A 21,319-nucleotide genomic window follows, 5' to 3' on the forward strand; every position below is an offset into this window, starting at 1 on the left:
TAAAAGGTCTACGTATTCTACTGCGCACTGCAAGACAACTGGGAAATCTTGGAAGTCTACGACACCCAGATAACTGACGAATGGGGCTCGTGCTAACCCCCTAGGACAGGTTCTACTCTACTAGGGGGCAGAAGGACCCTAGTATGAGTATCACTTATCTACCTCTAGTTACACTTCAGTTCTGTCAGAGCACAGAATCTACATTGGGCAGGGCTCCTCTGGCAACTCCTCTCCTCTTCCCTCTTTACCAAAAGCACTTACTATTTCTACAAAAGCACTTACTTCTACAAGCACCTACTTCTAAAAACACTCTACTGTCAGCAACTACATTTACCAAGATTTGCATCTGTATTGAATGTACTGTTCACCTGCAAACATTATCCAGTAAAGTGTTCTATTTTATATACTAAATGCACGGGACTCTTGCCTCTTATATTTGCACCTGCACCCATTCACACTGCTGTTTACCTTGGGTTATTTTCTCCCCTTCTTTGTGGATGGAGGTACCAACATTCCGGGTGGGTCTACTAACACTCCAGGTACTGTGACAAGTGCCCAAGGGACCCGCAACAAGCCCGGAGTTCACCCAACTATTTAGGGAACGTAAACCGGTCACAAAACAGTTACGAACATCACACCTGTGCACTACTACAGTGCTGGCGTCACAACAAAACAATATCAACATAATTGGCCAAGTAGTAACAAACCTTACCACATTTACCCCACACTTGTAGCTGCCAGAACTTACCCCAAACTTGTAGCTGCCAGTACTTACCCCACACTTTTAGCTGCCAGTACCTACCCCACACCTGTAGTTGCCCTGTACTTACCCCACACTTATAGCTGGCAATACTTACCCTACACCTGTAGCTGCCAGTATTTACCCCACACTTGTAGCTGCCAGTACTTACCTCACACTTGTAGTTGCCAGTACTTACCATACGCCTGTAGCTGCCAGTACTTACCCCATACCCGTAGCTGCCCTGTACTTACCCCATACCCGTAGCTGCCCTGTACTTACCCCACACCTGTAGCTGCCAGTACTTACCCCACACTTATAGCTGCTAATACTTACCCTACACCTGTAACTGCCAGTATTTACCCCACACTTGTAGCTGCCAGTACTTACCCCACACTTGTAGCTGCCAGTACTTACCCCACACTTGTAACTGCCAGTACTTACCCCACACTTGTAGCTGCCAGTACTTACCCTACACCTGTAGCTGTCCTGTACTTACCCCACACTTGTAGCTGCCAGTACTTACCCCATACCTGTAGCTGCCCTGTACTTACCCCACACCTGTAGCTGCCCTGTGCTCCTCTGTGTTGGCTGTGCCAGGCTGGGATGTGTAACACTACAGATGATCTCTGAGCCTTGATCCTCCAGGGATGGGGTGAGCAGTAGACACGCCGTACAGGTAAATGTCTTATCCCGCTGTTGCTGTGATTTGTGGAGGATTATCTTATATTTCTCAGTTGCTGTAATTATTTCCTCATTTTCCATCACTTTCCTAATCCAATTCACAGTGAGATCATCAGGGTAGAAGTGTGAGATTGTGCACTGGAGCTCTGCCTGGCCGTCCACCAGCAGATTCGGTGTAACTATATTTCCCAGTTCTGGAGAAGACATAAGATCTACAAAAAGATTAAGTGAAGAATGAGGTTAGTTGATTCTGAAATTACATGTTCTGCACAATAAGGCTGCGTTCACACTACGTATATTTCAGTCAGTATATTTCAGTCAGTATTGTGGTCCTCATATTGCAACCAAAACCAGGAGTGGATTAAAAACACAGAAAGGCTCTGTTCACACAATGTTGAAATTGAGTGGATGGCCGCCATTTAATGGCAAATATTTGCTGTTATTTTAGAACAACGGCTGTTATATTGAAATAATGGCCGTTATTTACTGTTATATGGCGGCCATCCACTCAATTTCACCATTGCGTGAACAGATCCTTTCTGTGTTTTTAATCCACTCCTGGTTTTGGTTGCAATACTGACTGAAATATACGTAGTGTGAACATAGCCTAAGTGTGTAAGTTGGTTGCTGGGAGGATCAACATGAATGAAATCATTCAGAACTTACTTTTGTTGTCTGTGTAGGTGTTTTTATTTTCATTCAAAAAAACCTTTATTTGGGCTGTGAATAGTGTCAAAGAGGTGGAGCCTATTATTCCCTGGGCCCTAGCTTCGCTACACCTCATTGTGCTGTATGCAGAGTGTATGTAGCTGATTGGGCCCTTGGAATAATAGGCTCCGCCTCTTTGACACTATTCATAGCCCATTTAAAGGTGTTTTTTAATGAAAATAAAAACAGACAACAAAGGTATGTTCTGAATGCTTCCATTAATATCTATGCAGCTGTGCTATCACCACAGTAGGCAGCCAGGAGGTCACAGATTGACTTTAACATCACAATTCAATGGGGACATTAAAGAACTGCTCTGATTTTAAGGTTGTAAATAGTGTTGAGCGGAGTTGACGAACCGTTTGGGTTCAGGGAACGTTGAGTTTAGTTTCCGGAACCTGCAGCAATGGTGTCTATACCCCCGTTCACACTTACATGTATTGTCTTTGTTGTGATTGGTCCATTCTCTGTAGAGCGGCTCCTTCAGTTTTCGATGTGTTACCGCAGCACGCACCATATATTCCTCACTTTCACTGACTTTTCCTCTGAGGCTCTCAGTGGTGCTGGTCACATTATAGGTGCCGTCTTGGTTTTCCTGCATGAGATCTATAGATTCCAGGGTCTGGGGGGTTTTACTGGAAGGAGGCTGAAACACTTCCCAGGTTACCGAGATTTCCTTAGGATAAAAATGATCCACGTTCAGACTGAAGCTGCCGTCCATTGACTGGGCGATAGTTCTTAATTTGGGACGGCCTGGAAGATTAATGGGAATTCCTGTTTATGTTCACAATATATGTATAGAGAAAGAAATTAATGTGTATAGAGACGTTTCAAATTGATTCTAGATCACAAACCACAGGCACCTATAGAAAATTTTTTTTAAAAAAAGTTGCAATGACGACCATAGTTTCACAAGAGTTCCTTCTAGGGATATGTTTTTTGTATGTGGTGGTAGCTTTGCTATTGAACATAGTAGAAGGGAACTGTTACCACAGAGTGCAGACAGCATATCTACACACTAAGGCTATGTTCACACTAAGTAGTGCAGCAGGCTGAGGGGATCCCGGCCGGAGTGTATACACATGGTATACACTCCGGCCAGGATCCCTAGCGGTGCCATTGAAAACTGACATGTTAGTTTTCTGCGGCCGCTATTCAATGAATAGCGGCCACAGAAAACCCTGTCGGTTCACACAATGGAGCGTGCAGCTCCGGCCGTACGCTCAATTGTGTGTAGTTGAGAGTTCTGCTGCGTGCGTGCACGGATGCGCCCGCATCAGAACTCTGTGGCGCTAAAGATCATCTGTCCGCTACTGCAGTACCAGAGACCGGCCGTTCTGTGACACGGCCAGGTCACGGAATGGGTGGTCTCTTACAGCGTATGAACATGGCCTAAAATAGTGTTCAGACTTACAAATTTTTGGTTGCAATTGATGAAAACAAAGGCAGAAATGGATTTGAAAAAGGAGAAATCTCAGTATTTCTTTTATGACCTGTCTGTGTAAACACACCCTTAGTCCCTCACTGATCTAATGTTGATGATCTTTCCTAAGGATAGGCCAACAATACATTTTGCATTAAAAAAATGTAACTCTATGTTATGATGCAACCATATCCTAAGTGCAACTGAGTTTTTCAATGTATGAAATATGTTTGTTATTGAATTGTGGTGTCCCACTGCGGGTGTTCCTTATATGGCACCTACCACAAAGTTATCCCTTCAGTGGTGATGAAGGTGCATTCTTTAGTTTCACCACAAGGTGCCAGTGTTGTGTTCAAGCTCTGTTGTATGTTGCACAGCTGTAGTCACTACAGGTTTACTGTTTATGTACCACCTGGCCTGTGCTGACCAATAGTAGATACTCTTTCTTCTCTACCTATCTCTACTCTATATACATACACACTCAACCCCTAGGGGAAAGTGCAATCTAGTGTGGTAGTGGAGAGAGACACGTGTACAGAAAACACTGAGGGGGGCATTTATTAAGTCCGGCGTTTTTTACGCCGGACTTATAAATGCCACCGCAGCTCCGGTGCTACGGGGAGTTATGTAAAGACGGACTGCCTCTACATAAATCCGGTGCGCACCACCAAAAACGCCAGCTGAGGACTGGAGTAGGTTTTCGGCGTACATTTGGGTGGAACGGATGGTAAATCGCGCGGACTCTGAGTCCGCGCCCTCCGTTCCGCCCACTACACGCCCCCTTTCCGCCCCCTGGCATACTCGGCGGAAAGTGCCAATTTGCGAATATTTTATTCGCAGATCGGCCATTTGCGTATAAAATTGGCACTTTCCGCCGAAAATCATCCGTTCGCCGGATGATACATGTGGCCCTGAGACTTTCTTCCTAAGACTTTAACTACAGACACTATGCAGTGTTAAACCCCAAGTTTAGACAAGTCAGAGATCACCCCAGCCCAAGCTGTGACCCCTCTCTTAACAGTGCAAGTAGGTATCCTAGGACAGAGGAACTGACCCAGGTAGAGCAAAGCAACCGTAACCAAGGTCTACATACGCTATCTCACAGCGCAGGTGAAACCGGATAACTTCGGATATTTAGCTTCGCCCAGGTAACATAGCATGGGGCTTGTGTCACCCTTGTAGGATGGGTACCCCGACACTGCAGGGCAGAAGGTGGTTTAGTAAAACACGGGCACAAGTATTCTCTTCTCAAGTCTTCGTCTCTTCAGTACTCTTCTCTCAAGTTCCGGCAGAGCACACTACTACCTTGATTTGGGGCTCTCCCACAAACTCCTTTGCTCTCCTCAACGCTAACCTACACCAACACTGCTACTCTACCTCAGCACTTCAGGTATCTCCCAGCACAGATCCTGTGAGCTCAAGTCTGTATCACAGTGTAATCCTCGGTGTGGAGCACCATTAAGAACACTAACCCACCCCTATCGTGCGAGCCGGCTCCCTTTAAGATAATCAATGGAGTGGGCGCTCTGGGGGCTGGCAGGGCTACGGACCCAGGATAACACTGCTAACAGCGCTAAGGAGGAGGGTTAGAGACATACCGTCCTTCTGGGCGCCCTGTGCACAATAGAAACATATCAGCAAGTTAGAGTCTTCTAACCTGCTGATAATTCCCCTTTAAATAAAATTCATCATTTGAAACCAAGGGGTCCTTGTGCCCAACTTATAAATGCCAAATCATGTTTCTTAACACCATAGTCTAAGTGCCTTTATGTTAGGAAGTAAGAACAAGTTTTACTTACGTTTCTGTCTGTATCTGTACACATAAAGGAATATGGTGCCGGCTCCTAGAAGGGAGGACAGTAATACAGCGACCAGTACAACCAGACCCTTATAACGTGCCTTCAGATCTGAAACAAATGGAACATAATATATAAATAAATGGTTCATCATGAGCAATAAAATGAGATAAATGGTTCTGCAGGAGTTCAGGACATAGGGACAGTTTCTTTCTATGACTTGTTTCTTCTATATTTTCATGCTTCTCACAATGTCGGAATCTTCCAGCGTTATTACATGGTCTTCTCTAGCAGTGATAATGGATGATTGTGAGGACACTGATACCAGGTTGTCACCCACCTTTCCCCAGTACAGTCAGGCTCTCATGCTGTGGATGGAGTAAGGTTCCATGCTGCACCTCACAGGAGAGCTCCTGGCCCCAGTTCTCCTCGGTGGGGGTGAAGCTGAGGACGGCTTCCAGGGCTGAGCTGTTAATTCTCCTTATTTCACTTTTCCTCACTGATGTCCCGTTCAGAAGCCAATTCACCGCTATGGATTCTGGGTAAAACCCCGACACGTAACAAACCAATTTCTCTTCTACATTCTTCTTAAACGTGTGAGGGAGGATGTGAATGGTCGGCACGGCTGCAAATCAAGTAAATGGGAATTATTTCTTTAAATATTCAATAGTTTTATTATGAAGAATTCCTGAACTAAACATTTAGAAGATTCCTCCTCACTTTCGCTCTCATCCCTGTTCCTGCTGGATGGACCGTCAGCGGAAAGCTGAGCCCTGCTTTCAAATCTCACACATGAAAGTAATTTGTATGCACAGTGCCGGAATGAGATTTAGAAGCAGGGCTTAGGGTGTTATTACACGGGCCGATGGGGGCCCGATAATACCTGTAAACGAGCGCCGATCTGCTAGATCAGCGCTTGTTTACTGGCCCTATTACACGGCCCGATAATCGTTTAACAAGGACTGCAAGGACATCGTTACTGATGTCCTTGCAGCTCTTGCTTAAACTATATACTTTACCTATCCACGCTCCAGGGCTGCTTCTTCGGTCCGCCGGGGCCAGTGATTGGCTGAGCGGCCTGTCAGATGACAGGCCACTCTGAAGCTAGAGCGCGGGACCCGGGGAGAAGCGGACCACAGGAGCAGCCCTGGAGCGTGGATAGGTAATGTATATCATCAGTCGCCAGCCACGCACCGCTATTACACGTAGCGATGCGCGGTCGGCGCCCGACAAATATAGGTTCTAACCTTTATCAACGATCGGGGGATTATCGTTCCGTGTAATAGTACCCTTAAGGACAATTCCACAGCGGAATGCCGCCAGCCTCCCTCTCATAATGACAGTCTATGGGAGGCTCGCCTCATTATAACAGGGAGACTGGTGGCATTCTGTGGCGGAATTGTCTACTTTTGCTCCATTTGCACAGCGCCTTTGACGAAGCGATCTTTAGTTTTCTACGATTAACGATAAACAATTGCAAATGAGCATTTTTAGCGAACGGCCTGAAATCATTCACCATAATACACAGACCGATAGTCGTTAGTTACAATCGTAATTACAATAGTTTATATATTCTAGCGTACGAACAATCATAATAATGAACAAACAATGTATACATACGCCGAATGATTGCCAAACGATCAGCAATGATTTTATGGGCAGCTGAAAAAATGCGATCAACGACACATTAACAAATTTTCGTTAGTCACTTGAACGTTGCTTGCACACTGAAAGATTATCACTTAAATTTATATGATATTATGATTTTTCTCATGATAATCTTTCCCTGTAATTAGGCTCTTAGTTTAATATTCAGTTTAATTAATACATAAATTAGGCATTTTGGTGCACTGGGGGCGGGACTACTGTTGCTCCTCCTCATAAATATTCATCCAGCTGTCTGCAGTGATGAGCGCCAGAGTGACGTCACTGCAGAGCGGTGGCTTATTATTTATGTGGAGGGGCGGGCAAACAGGGCTGAACGGTGCACTGAAAGCAGTAGTTTCATCCCCATTGCACCAAACCACTTAATGTACATATTGATTAGACTGAAGACAACACTAAGAAGAAAATGGCCTTCATTCTCAGTTCTTTGTGCTATGGGAACCTAACAGGTTAGAGTCTTCTTCTCTGCTGTTAGTTTTAGAACAGGAGCTCAGGAAGGCCCCTTTGATTTTTTGCTCCAGAAAATAAAAGCATTTGTGGTGTCCCACCACATGTGTTTTTATCTCTCCTGTGCACCTCCAAAAAAGGTTCTTCCTTTGGGTTAAAAGTAGTGATGAGGTATTCTACAGTTTCGCCACTGGGTGTCAGTATCTTATATTTCTATGTATTGCACAGCTGAAGTCAGTATTGGGTTAATTTTATTGTTGTGCCATGTGTTTTGTACTAACCAATAGGAGGTGCTCTTTACTTTTGGCCTATCTCTTTGCACCTTTCTCGTGGACAAACTCATCCCCACCACTCACAGGTAGGCATACAGAGGCCCCTGTAGGAGGAGTTACATGGTGGAGGAAGTGCACAGATCAGTTCTTATCAGACTCTCAGAGAGGGAAGATGTAAAACAGCTGTTCCTGCAGTAGTTAAGCCGGGACCGCTGTCAGGGACAAGCAAAACCAGTGCAGTCTAGTCTAGACACGAAAGTGTATAGATGCAGCTAAAGACAACTTAGTTCTTTCAGTACTTCTACCATATCTACTATGCAGTGCTAAATACTTTAAAGGGAGAGGTCATCAAAGAACAACCTAACTCACACCAAGAACGTGTCTACAAAGAGCAGGGCAGTATCCTGAGGAACTAGCCTGGATAGGACAAAGTTACCGTAAAGAAGATCTATGTATCCTATCTCGCAATGCAGGTAACTGGGATACCCCCGGACACTTAGCTACACCCGAAAACCATGGCTGGGGCTTGTAGTACCCTGAAAGGACGGGTAGCTCGACAATGTAGGGCAGAAGGTGGTCAGACCAAAGTCTAAACACAACTACAATTAACTTCTCACTATAAAGTATATCTTTAAGTTCCGTCAGAGTACAAAGCTACATTGGGTTGGGGCTCCTCTGACAAACTCCTCTTCTTTATTCAACTCTCCAAGCACTGCTATAACTACTCCTCTTCTACTCTCAAGCACCTCCTCAAGCACAAGAAGTTCAAGCACTAAAGTCTGTTTCAAAGATTTATCTATTCTGTGAAAGTTTATTGTATTACTGAAGAACTTGACAGTAAAGCTGTTCTATTTTTTACATTACTATACACACCAGCACCCATACACACCACCGCTCACCTTGGGTTATTTTTCCCCTTTCTGTGGGTGGCGGTACCGACAGTCCTGGTGGGTCAGTTGCCACTCAGGACTACCGTGACAAGAGCCTAAGGGACCCATCACAGCCCGGCAGGTTACTGACCATTGGTGAACACAGCCAGTCACACAAACAAGCAGGTATCAATATCACACCTGTGTGCTGGACAAGCACTGGCATCACGACACTAATACCTCCGGCTGAGTTGACGCCACCTAGTACCATGCATTCCAGCATACCACACCTTCTTTTATGTTATGGAAGCACAGACATATGTATGACGGGTACTATGTGTCTCCTTACCCTAAGAGCTATCTACAACAACAGTGACAGCTTTTTGGAATGTGAATTGGAGCTAACAGGGCCACTTTAAATTCTAATTTAATGTTCTGTAACCAAGAATGGATATGGTTATCAGGCGTTGCGTTATGTGTTGTGGATTATGCCGAGGTACATCCTCAGGAAAGGTAGCTGTCTGCAATGCAGATGGGCAGGGCGCATGGATCACTTTATTCCCTTTTTATTTCTGTTGATCATTTCAATAACTAATTTTAGTTAGAAACAAAGAAATAAGTTCTTGTGTTATAAAAAGAAGAATCTGGGAAGTTGCCTTCTAGCCCTAGTTTTATCTATAAATCATCTTACCTCCATACAGGAGCTGAAATCTTTCCTGGAGAGGTTGTTGTAGAGATTCATGTTGGACTCTGCATGAGAAGTTCTTCTCTCTGTCCTCCTCACTGGGTGTTATGGTCACGGAGCTGGTCACATTGTACATGCCATCTTGATTTTTCCTGGGATTCTCCACAATAACATCTCTCAGCATCTCTGTGCCCCGGAACCATCTGATATCGATGTCCACAGGGTAGAATCCAGTGATGGAGCAGTGCAGGACACTCTCCTCATTCATGACAACTGTGTTACCTGTGATCCTCACCTGTGGGGGGGCTGAAAGGAAACATAGGAAATATATTATATTACGTAAAGCCTATGACTGTAACCAGGTTTTCCAGGATTCCCTAGGGCGACATCCATCTTTTCCAGACATTGGCAGATAAATGTCAAGCTGTTGGGTTCAGAGAAGTTGCCGAACCCGGACGCTTTCAAGAAGTTTACTCAACACTAGTTACAATGACACAATACAGAACTATTGCAATCTATTTTATAATCAATGCTAAAGTCACCCTTGGGAGACTAATTGAAAGTAAATGTCAGGTAGGGTACTGGAGAGACTTGTGACAAGTGCAGCCTAGTACTACAGTTTAGTGCGGACAACTGGTCGACAATCCTTACACTGAATACGTGCAACACAAAACAAGACAAACAAACACAATAGAGAATGGTCAGAATTAGGGATGGTCCGAACCGAGTTCGGTTCGGGTTCGTACGAACCCGAACCCTCTGCAATGATTACCGCTGTCTGCCTGCTCCGTGCAGCAGGCGGATCCAGCGGGAGGAACGCCTGGAAAACTGGGATACAGCCATAGCCATAGGCTGTATCCCAGTTTTCCAGGTTGTCCTCCCGCTGTATCCACCCGCTGCACAGAGCGGGCAGACAGCGGGAATCCGATGCAGAGCATTCGGGTTCAGCCGAACCCGAACCTCGGCGGGTTCGGACCATCCCTAGTCAGAATATGAGGTCAGCAACACACGGGCAGCAAAGGTACAAAATCAGAATCCAGGAAAAAAAGTCAGGGTACGAAATCCAAAAGGTCAGAATCACAACAACAAACAGTCAGGAGATTGCCTGGTCAAGGCACAAGGAGCTATCACAGGCAATGGAATAAAACCAGGGGCTGGGATTTATAGTGGGCAGGAACCTAGGTGCTGACAGCTAACTGGCTAGTATAAGAAAGATGGATGACAGCGTCCAATCATGCAAACGTTTCTTTTATTCCTCCATAAACAGACAATGTAGTAACGTTTCGACTTGTCTGAGTCTTTTTCAAACTGATCCATACATGCAAATTACATACTTATATAGCACAAACCATTTAGCAATAATCACATATTAAAACACACCTGAACAGACTGGCTCCACGTGTGTCCTAAGCTAGCCGGCGTTCCCTGGCACTAACGCGCATGCGTCGGCTTAACCAATAGGCTCCCGGCGTCTAGGGAACTATAGTAACAGGGAGTCACCTGACTCCATGACGTGTGTCGTCCCATCGGATTACATGACACCTACGTCATCACGTGGAAGTAGGATGCCGTGACATTGGGGACTTTTTTTCTTTTATTTTCCGTTTTCCACTCTCTTCACACGTAAGTGTCATGTGATCCGATGGGACGATACATGTCATGGAGTCAGGTGACTCCCTGTTACTATAGTTCCCTAGACGCCGGGAGCCTATTGGTCAAGCCGACGCATGCGCGTTAGTGCCAGGGAACGCCGGCTAGCTTAGGACACACGTGGAGCCAGTCTGTTCAGGTGTGTTTTAATATGTGATTATTGCTAAATGGTTTGTGCTATATAAGTATGTAATTTGCATGTACGGATCAGTTTGAAAAAGACTCAGACAAGTCGAAACGTTACTACATTGTCTGTTTATGGAGGAATAAAAGAAACGTTTGCATGATTGGACGCTGTCATCCATCTTTCTTATACTGCATTCACTGGGCCGATTGGGATCCACGACCCGGGTGAAATCTGCGTCCAGAGGGAAGCCAGGTTGGGCCCCTGTGGTTATTGGAGTGCTACTGAGGACTTTGCTCCTTTAGCTAACTGGCTAGGTCAGCTGTCAGCACCATCAAGGGTACGCCTGATGCCGATCGACCGGGGGGGGGAGGGGGGGTGAAGCACTGGCCGCGGCTACATACAAAACAAAAAGTAAACCTAGCAGGCTGGTTGCCGGGGATGCGATCGGCGGGCCCCCAGCAACCAGTCCCGCTCATCAGCAGAACGTAGTGACGTCTGAGAGCGGCCGAGACCAGGAAGTGCAGGACGGCTGCTAGGGACCCCTAGCAACCGGCCCTGCCTGTTGTGAAGGACGCCGTCAGCGTTACTCCCATCTGAGCCTCGGTTCCTGACCGTAAAAATGTGGTTAATAAAATGATGGAAAAAAAAAATCAAATCCAGTCCTGGTTTTATAAGTAAAAACCAAGCAAATGTGTCTATAAACAATACTAAAAAGGTACCATATTATTTGACCTGCATGATGAACACTATAAAAATGGCAGTGATAGAAATCTAGAAATCTTTGCTATCGCTGTAATAGTAGCCCACAGAATGCAGTTAACATGTCATTGTATACTATTAAAACAAACAAAAAAGAAATGTAAAAATGCTGATTAGAGAAATTATTCGATGACCAACTGGGATCCATCAAAAAAACAAACAAATAAAAATGTGACCAATGTATGGATGTCTCAAATGGATGTTGACCAGTAGGAGAACACTGAAGAATCAGGGTCTTTTATGTGTTACATCTGCTAACAGCTGATCATTGGGGGCCAACAGCTGCAACCTCAAGAGGCTTAATGTCTAGAAACTACCTAAAGAAAGGAGCTGCATAAAAAAACTTTACTTGTTTACAAAATTATTTGTAACATTTTTTGGAGTTTTTACCTTGAATATCCAGCCGGACTTCTCCCTCCTTTCTCTGTGAGCCATATCTTACAGCACACGTGTAGAGGCCGCCATCAGACAATAATGTGCTAGAAACATATAGATCGCCCCCCCCATCCCAAACTCTGTCTCCATAGGTCAGTCTATAATTTATTTTTGTTTCCGATCTGTCATCAACTCTTAGGACTTGTTTTCCTTGATGATACCAAATAATTTCAAGCAGTGAACGGTCGACTGGAGGTTTATCCACGGTGTATGAGCATGGTATCTGCACGTCCTTCCCCAACCAGGCCTTATGGCTCTGAGGGACAATCAACTTCAATGCCGCAGCTGTAGAGAGGGAAAGACGAATACACTTAATGACCAAACAACGTGATCTCTAAGGTCAATATCTCTTTGGGATTGCAACCTCTTGGGTAAGGAGTAATGTTAATGGAGATACCAAACTGTCCAGGTTTGGCTATGTTCTCTAAACCCGAACACTCGGCATTTGACTCCCCATAGGCTGTATACATGTCTATCAGGACTTCCTAAGGCTGCATCCAACTTCTGCTGCCAGTGGGAGTCAAATGCTGAGAATTTGGGTTTGGAGAACGTTGCCGAACCCGAACAGTTCGGCATCTGCGCTCAACGTTAGTTAAGAAGATGCAAGAAATTTCACTCCTACATTACATGGTAGGATACAAACGAAACTTGTAGCTTTATTCTTCAGTATGTGACAACTAGTTACATCTAACTTAACACATTCAAAATAAATCCTGTCTGTCTGGCCTGTTACTATTAAAAAGAGAAGAAAAAAGAGGGCCCAACGCCTCGTGTAATACTATCAAACAAGGGACAATTATTGAAGAATAATAGGCTGCTCACCTTTTTGCCCCTAGGGCTTAATGGGTATAACCCCTCACTGTCCATGGGGGTAACAGCACTACGGTGGTCCGTGGAGTAACAAGAGGTTTCCAATGGCTAGGATGCAGGAGGGCTGCTAAAGCGGACTGTACCACAAACGGGATGCTCCCAGATACGGGGCCCGTGGAAGACAAATAGTGAAAAAAATAAAATAAAAAACAGGGTACTTCTTACTCAGCGCTGCCCAAGGAAGACATCCAAGAGTTGCCAGATAGAATAAAGATGCAATTTATTCATAAAAAGCACAGAAATTGATGCGTTTCAGGAACAAGCAGGTCCCCTTTCTCAAAATAAGGACAAGTCCTGTTTGAGGCAGTAAAGGATGCCATGGTTAATCATCCTGTACCCGACACCATTAGCGAGTTTATGGCATTAACAGTTTCGATAGACAGACGTCTAAGGGAAAGTATAATTCCGAACCTCAGAAGTTACTATGAGGGTTGGATGTCTGCACCATGAAAACATATCGTTTTTTGTTATTGACAAGCTGGCCGCAGATATTATGCTTGGTTTACCTTGGTTACGTTTGCATGACCCGGTCTTCATTTGGAGAACCACGGAGCTGGTCAAATGGGGCACCGTCCGGCTTCTTCTTTGTTGAAAAGAAGGAAGGTGGGTTGCGCCCCTGTATTGATTACAGGGAATTGAATAAAATTGCTATAAAAGACCAACAGCCACTTCCCCTGATTCTGGATCTCCTCAACCGAGTGGTAGGTGCCTACAATTTGATCAGGGAAGGTGACAAATGGAAAACGGCTTTTAACACTCCTGAGGGGCATTTTGAATACTTGGTAATGCCGTCCGGGCTAAGTAATGCCTCTGCCGTTTTTCAACGATTTGTAACGACATTTTTCGTGATTTATTTGGACGTTATGTTTTTATTTACCTTGATGATATTTTGATCTTCTCTCCCGATTTCAAGTCGCACCGGGAACATGTGCATGAGGTATTGTGTAGGTTACGCAAAAATTCCTTGTGTGCTAAGTTTTCTAAATGTGTTTGGTGTCCAAGAGGTAGGGTTTCTAGGTTACATCTTAACCCCCGATTCTGTACAAATGGACCCTAAAAAAGTCCTAGCAGTCATGCAGTAGGCATGCACTACCCTGAAAGAAATCCAGAGGTTCCTGGGTTTCGCTAACTTGTACAGAAAGTTCATTCGAAATTTTTCCCTGATAGTCAAACCCCTTACAGAATTAACAAAAAAAGGGGCTGACCCCTCCTCTTGGACGCCAGAGACCGAACAAGCCTTTGAGACTTTGAAGAAAAGTTTCTCCTCTGCCCCGTTGTTGGTCCACCCTAATTTGGAAATGCCATTTGTTGTAGAGGTGCATGCCTCTGAGTCTGATGTGGGAGCAGTTCTGTCCCAAGGTAGAGAACTGTACACTAATCTAAGAGCAGTGTCGTTTTTCTCCAGGAAGTTCTCCACATCTGAGGTCAACTACGACATAGGGAATCGGGGGTTGTTGGCCATTAAGTGGACATTCGAGGAGTGGAGACACTTCCTGGAGTGAGCTCAACATCAAGTAACGGTTCTCACGGACCATAAAAATCTTCTGTACCTTGATAAGGCAAAGAGGCTTAACCCACGCCAGGCACGTTAGGCTTTGTTCTTTGCAAGATTAAATTTTAAAGTTACTTATCGCCAAGGACCAAAAAATGTCAAGGCTGATGCCTTGTCCAGAAGCTTTGGTTTCAAAGAAGCTTCTGAGTGTGAACCCGAGAGTATCCTAGGTCCAGGAGTGGTGGTTGCCAGTCTGTCTACAGAACTAAAATCATCTATTTTAGAATCTCAGAACCTTGCGCCTGCGAATACATCTACTGATAAGTTGTTTATACCCATACATTTAAGGTTGGAAGTGTTAAAAGAAATTCATACTTCCAAACTGTCCGGACATCCTGTTATTGCGGGTACTGAGTATTTGCTAACTCGCTCCTGTTGCTGGCCTTCATGGCAGCGTGATGTACAAAGCTTTGTAAAGTCATGTGAAGTTTGTGCAAGGGCAAAAACTCCACGGTCCTTTCCCGAGGGGCTGGTACGGCCATTACCACTTGCCAGCAGGCCTTGGTCCCATTTATCAATGGTTTTAGTTACAGATCTTCCTCTCTCCAAAGGGGAAAACAGTAGTTTGGGTTGTAGTCGATCGCTTTTCCAAGATGTGTCACCTTATTGCTCTACAGAAATTACCAAATGCTAAAACTCTTGCCCACTTGTTTATCCGTCGTATATTGAGACTACATGGTATACCAATAAATATTGTGTCTGACAGGGGTATACAATTTGTGTCAGGGTTCTGGAAGGCCTTCTGCAGTAAACTGGGTATAACATTATCCTTCTCGTCTGCCTTTCATCCAGAGACTAATTGCCAAACTGAGAGGCTTAACCAGTCTCTGGAGCAAATGCAATACCTGAGGTGTTATGTTTCTGATTGTCAAGAAAAATGGTCTGAATTTTTACCCATGGCAGAATTTGCCTTGAATAATCACCGCAGTTCCTCAACACAATTGTCCCCCTTCTATTGCAATTATGGATTCCATCCCAAATTCTCTGCTGTACCTAATCAAGAGACTCAATTTTCATCAGTAAAAGAAGTTGCGAAAAAACTGTGCACAGTTTGGGCCGAGAGTCTTAAGACTCTCGAACTCGCCCAGCAAACCAAAATAAAATATGCTAATCGTAAACGACGTCCCACTCCAGATTACATGGTTGGAGATAGGGTTTGGTTGTCCACAAAAAACCTACGCCTTCATGTACCCTCAGCAAAATTAGCTCCGCGATTTATTGGTCCGTTTTCCATTATTGAAATTGTTAATCCTGTTTCTTTCAAACTACAGTTGCCCCGATCTCTTCGAATTCATCCGGTGTTCCACAAATCATTGCTCAAAAATACATTCCGCCTGCAGTACCCAGTTCTCCACCTCCTCCTCCTCTGGTCTTACAAGGAGAATTAGAATATGAAATAGAAAAATTTTTTGATTCTCGTAGAGTCCATAATTCTATACAGTATTTAGTACATTGGAAGGGTTATGGGCCTGAAGAGCAAACATGGGTCTCCATCAAAGATCTCCATGCTCCTGACTTGGTAGAAAAATTTTATTCTTTATACCCCACCAAGCCCGGAAGTCCTTGTGAGGGTTCGGAGGCTTGGGCTGTGCGTTCAGCTCGGCGTCCATAGCAGCTGGACTGCTTCTCAGGTTTTGCACCTCTCTGCTATTCCTTGTTGTAGCAGTGGCCAGTGTGTTACTCCCTGACAGATCAGCACAAGGTGTAGTGAACTCACTGATTGTTGATTGACAACTGACTCTCCCAATTAGCTGTCAGTGTCTGGGCTGGGACTTCTAGTCCTATAAGTACTTTCACTTGTCTCAACTTTCTTGCCTGTGAAAGAGCCTCACTTGTGAGAGTATCTTGAACTAGCGTGTTATTCTGACTTATTCTCTGGTATTGGATTTCTGGCTTGGATTTAGACTACTCTCTGGACTTTGCTTCTGTACCTCGCTGACCGGCTGTTACTGACTTGGACTGTTTACTTCCCCTTATTGTGTTCGTACGTCTGTCTTTGTTTTTTGTATTGCACTTGCTCAGGTTAGGGAACGCCTCCAAGTTGTCCGCTGCCATTTTAGGGCTGTTGTGGCAAGTAGGTAGGGACAGCTGGGGCGGGTGCAAGTTCTAGGGCTGCACTTGTCTATTGTCTTCCCTGGTCCCAACCTGACAAACATTTTTTAATTTTTAGGGTGACAAAGCAGTACGAGACCTTGATTTTTGAAGGGTTCTTTATTTAGTTTTTTCTTTGGCTACTTTGGACTAGTATTTTATTTGTGATTCAGAAGCAGTCCTGCTTCATTGATTAGACATATGTATTGGTTAAGGTGTTCCTTTCTGTCTGAAGATTCCTGGAATCCTTTTCCGCACTTGGGTCATGTAATCTCACAGTGAACTCATCAAGTGAGGATCTCAGCTGTTCTCTTGATCGATGAGGGTCTCAATCAAAACTGTGACGTATCCATTTTATTCTAGCACCTGCTCTTTCCATAGTCCAGTTAGGTCTCATAATAATCTAATCTGTATGTTTTTGGAGTGTGGGGGGGAAACTCATGCATATTCTTTGTTTGGGTATTTAAAGAGTTTAGAGATGTGTCTGGGATAGGATTCATTTTTGCGGTCTGGTCTAGGTTCTGAATTGTATGTAATGTCTCTGGGAAGTGTCTGAATGATGTTACCATTATGTTCTGGGGTCTGAATTATTTTAGGGGTCTGTGTTCTTGATTTTTACAATAACAAATAATAAGAAATAATAATAATAAAAACAGTTTTGACAATTTTTTTTTAAATGTCCACCAGACAACATACTTACTGTTAATGACCTTCGCCTGACCTCAGACCTTTACAATACAAGGACACCAAATATAAATCATGTCCTAGGGCATCTCTGTGCCACAAAGTGGAATTTTCCATTTGCTTTTTCCTCCATCATACAAAGGGTTAACAGTAAAGACTGTAATCTCTGTTGTTGGAGAGGAGGGGGGGGGGGGGGGCATACAGCAGCTGCCAGTTACCGCCATTCAGTATTCACACGTTCATTTGCTATTTACTTTGTTAAGCCGCATTTACATACAGTATGTTTATGTGAACACAGCCGCAGTATTGATCAGGTCCTCCTAAAATGACCGGTTGTACCAAAGCGTTATGGTGCTAATTCTTAAGGGGTTAAAGAGATTAGAAGAAAAAAGTCTGATTCAGAAGAGGGTTGTGCCTCGTCCTGTGGCAAACCCCCAGGCCCTTCCCATTACACAGAGCAGAAGATCCCTAACAATGCATCAAAGCTACAGATGCTGCTGATGAAACGTCTCTAGAGTTACAGTACGGCCCTCACCATCCACATCCCCATCACCACCACCATCACCCTCCCCATCACCATCACCATCACCCTACCCATCACCATCACCACCACCATCACCATCACCCTCCCCATCACCACCACCATCACCCTCCCCATCACCATCACCCTCCCCATCACCATCACCATCCACATCAACATCCCCATTACCATCCACATCACCATACAGGATATCCTCCATGGCTCACATGTACTGTACTATCATGTTTCCTTGCTGCGGAGTTGCACACTATGTATGTGATCACTGTGCTACCGGCTACCCTGGTGATCAGCCCCGGGGTCAGACATGACCGCTATTGATTTGGCTCCTGATATAAAATAAAATCCATACCTGTGTGTAAGAGAAGGAGAACAACAACGCGTGCAGCCTCCATGTTCACCAGATGGTTAAAGTCTAATGTTACTCTCTTCACTTTCACTTTCAGTATACATACATTTACTGGAAATAGGGATGAATTACAGACAATCCATCTGTATCCCTGCACATAGTTATATGGAGATATCACTGCACATATGTATATGGAGATATCACTGCATATATATATATAGAGATATCACTGCACATAGTTATATGGAGATATCACCGCACATAGTTATATGGAGATATCACCGCACATAGTTATATGGAGATATCACTGCACATATGTATATGGAGATATCACCGCACATAGTTATATGGAGATATCACCGCACATAGTTATATGGAGATATCACCGCACATAGTTATATGGAGATATCACTGCACATAGTTATATGGAGATATCACTGCACATAGTTATATGGAGATATCACCGCACATAGTTATATGGAGATATCACCGCACATAGTTATATGGAGATATCACCGCACATAGTTATATGGAGATATCACCGCACATAGTTATATGGGGATATCACCGCACATAGTTATATGGAGATATCACCGCACATAGTTATATGGAGATATCACCGTACATAGTTATATGGAGATATCACCGCACATAGTTATATGGAGATATCACCGCACATAGTTATATGGAGATATCACTGCACATAGTTATATGGAGATATCACCGCACATAGTTATATGGAGATATCACTGCACATAGTTATATGGAGATATCACCGCACATAGTTATATGGAGATATCACCGCACATATATATGGAGATATCACCGCACATAGTTATATGGAGATATCACTGCACATATATATAGAGATATCACTACACATAGTTATATGGAGATGTCACCGCACATAGTTATATGGAGATATCACCGCACATAGTTATATGGAGATATCACCGCACATAGTTATATGGAGATATCACTGCACATAGTTATATGGAGATATCACTGCACATAGTTATATGGAGATATCACCGCACATAGTTATATGGAGATATCACCGCACATAGTTATATGGAGATATCACCGCACATAGTTATATGGAGATATCACCGCACATAGTTATATGGAGATATCACTGCACATAGTTATATGGAGATATCACTGCACATAGTTATATGGAGATATCACCGCACATAGTTATATGGAGATATCACCGCATATATGTATATAGAGATATCACTGCACATAGTTATATGGGGATATCACTGCACATAGTTATATGGAGATATCACCGCACATAGTTATATGGAGATATCACTGCACATATGTATATGGAGATATCACAGCACATATATATAGAGATATCACTACACATAGTTATATGGAGATGTCACCGCACATAGTTATATGGAGATATCACTGCACATAGTTATATGGAGATATCACTGCACATAGTTATATGGAGATATCACTGCACATAGTTATATGGAGATATCACTGCACATAGTTATATGGAGATATCACCGCACATAGTTATATGGAGATATCACCGCACATATGTATATGGAGATATCACCGCACATAGTTATATGGAGATATCACCGCACATATATATAGAGATATCACTGCACATAGTTATATGGAGATATCACCGCACATATGTATATGGAGATATCACCGCACATAGTTATATGGAGATATCACTGCACATAGTTATATGGAGATATCACCGCACATATGTACAAGGAGATATCACCGCATATATATATATAGAGAGAGAGAGAGAGATATCACCGCACATAGTTATATGGAGATATCAGCACACATAGTTATATGGAGATGCAGTGTCCCAGAACACGCTTTCTGTTTCTCACTGTCAGTTTATTTTTGCTATTACAGCCATGCCTGTTCTGGAAACTATTTGCACTGCAACTGTGACTATATAGTCCCTATTACTCTCAGGTTCCTGTATATTGTACATGTGTTTAACTCTGTGCAGTAGTATGCAAAGGCTGAGGATAACGTGACCATGCCCTGTAACCATGGTTCCTCCAATGGCCGTCGAGCTTTGGCCAGGAGTACCATGTGACTTCCTGTTCTACCTCAGTCTTGTCCTCCACCTTCAGGAGACAAGTTGTGTGTTTTGTGTCTCTCTTCACCTTCAGAAGAGAGGCTGGTGCTCTGCTGTAACAGATCCTGGCTGTCCGTCTGCTCAAGTGCCTGGAGTATCTTCTCATCTGGGTGTCGTTCCTGTTATTCATCTCTTCATCAAGTCAAGATTCATACCGCAAGTACTCTAAATCCACCCAGCATCTCTATTCTTCTCTCACTTCTACTCCCATCATCCGGCACGTTTCACCTCAGCCTATGCAGCACCACCTTAGCTCTATCTTTACAAGTCTGCTATATACCCGGTTGCATCCGGAAGAGACTGTTGCTACCAGTTACCTCAGTTACAATAAAAGTGTAATCACCGCTGTTACTGAACCCTGGCATTGGTGTCCGTCTACTGGTGCCCTGACTAGGTACAGCGAAGAATCGCATGCCCAGTAGCAATTATACCGCAGTATCTACAGACCGGTCCCTCAGCTGTGCCATCCTCAGGCCCTATACTGTGACAATCCTATACCCTGCAGCTGCCCAGGTTCCTGCCCGCTCACAACACCTGCACTGCGAAGTTACCCTCACGGGTCAGGGCATCGCAGAGATATCACCGCACATAGTTATATGGAGATATCACCGCACATAGTTATATGGAGATATCACCGCATATATGTATATGGAGATATCACTGCACATAGTTATATGGAGATATCACCGCACATATTTATATGGAGATATCTGCAGAATAGATGAGCAGCTGCAGATTTTTATTTGTTTTTTAGTTTTCCCTCAACGTGTTACAATTGTGATATCCCACCATGGGTGTTGCTATTGGTTACACCCTTCACAAAAGCCTTTACTTTCTGTAAGTGG

General features: G+C 44.0%; 1 protein-coding gene across 5 annotated transcripts in view; it reads right to left on the reverse strand.

Moving 5' to 3' along the window:
- LOC138801497 (uncharacterized) overlaps positions 1-18,392 on the reverse strand; it is a 120,649-nt gene extending 102,257 nt beyond the window's left edge. For all 5 annotated transcript variants that reach the window (XM_069984399.1, XM_069984398.1, XM_069984397.1 and 2 more), the window contains exons 1-7: positions 18,347-18,392; positions 12,215-12,544; positions 9,295-9,594; positions 5,691-5,975; positions 5,354-5,461; positions 2,567-2,884; positions 1,294-1,635 (exon numbers count right to left, since the gene is read on the reverse strand). In XM_069984399.1, coding sequence (XP_069840500.1) covers positions 1,294-1,635; positions 2,567-2,884; positions 5,354-5,461; positions 5,691-5,975; positions 9,295-9,594; positions 12,215-12,544; positions 18,347-18,389 — 1,726 coding nt within the window. In that variant the 5' untranslated portion in view covers positions 18,390-18,392. The remainder of the gene's footprint in view (positions 1-1,293; positions 1,636-2,566; positions 2,885-5,353; positions 5,462-5,690; positions 5,976-9,294; positions 9,595-12,214; positions 12,545-18,346) is intronic.
- Positions 18,393-21,319: the final 2,927 nt, after the last annotated feature.

Source organism: Dendropsophus ebraccatus, chromosome 9 (genome assembly GCF_027789765.1).
Source record: "Dendropsophus ebraccatus isolate aDenEbr1 chromosome 9, aDenEbr1.pat, whole genome shotgun sequence".
Lineage (NCBI taxonomy): Eukaryota > Metazoa > Chordata > Amphibia > Anura > Hylidae > Dendropsophus > Dendropsophus ebraccatus.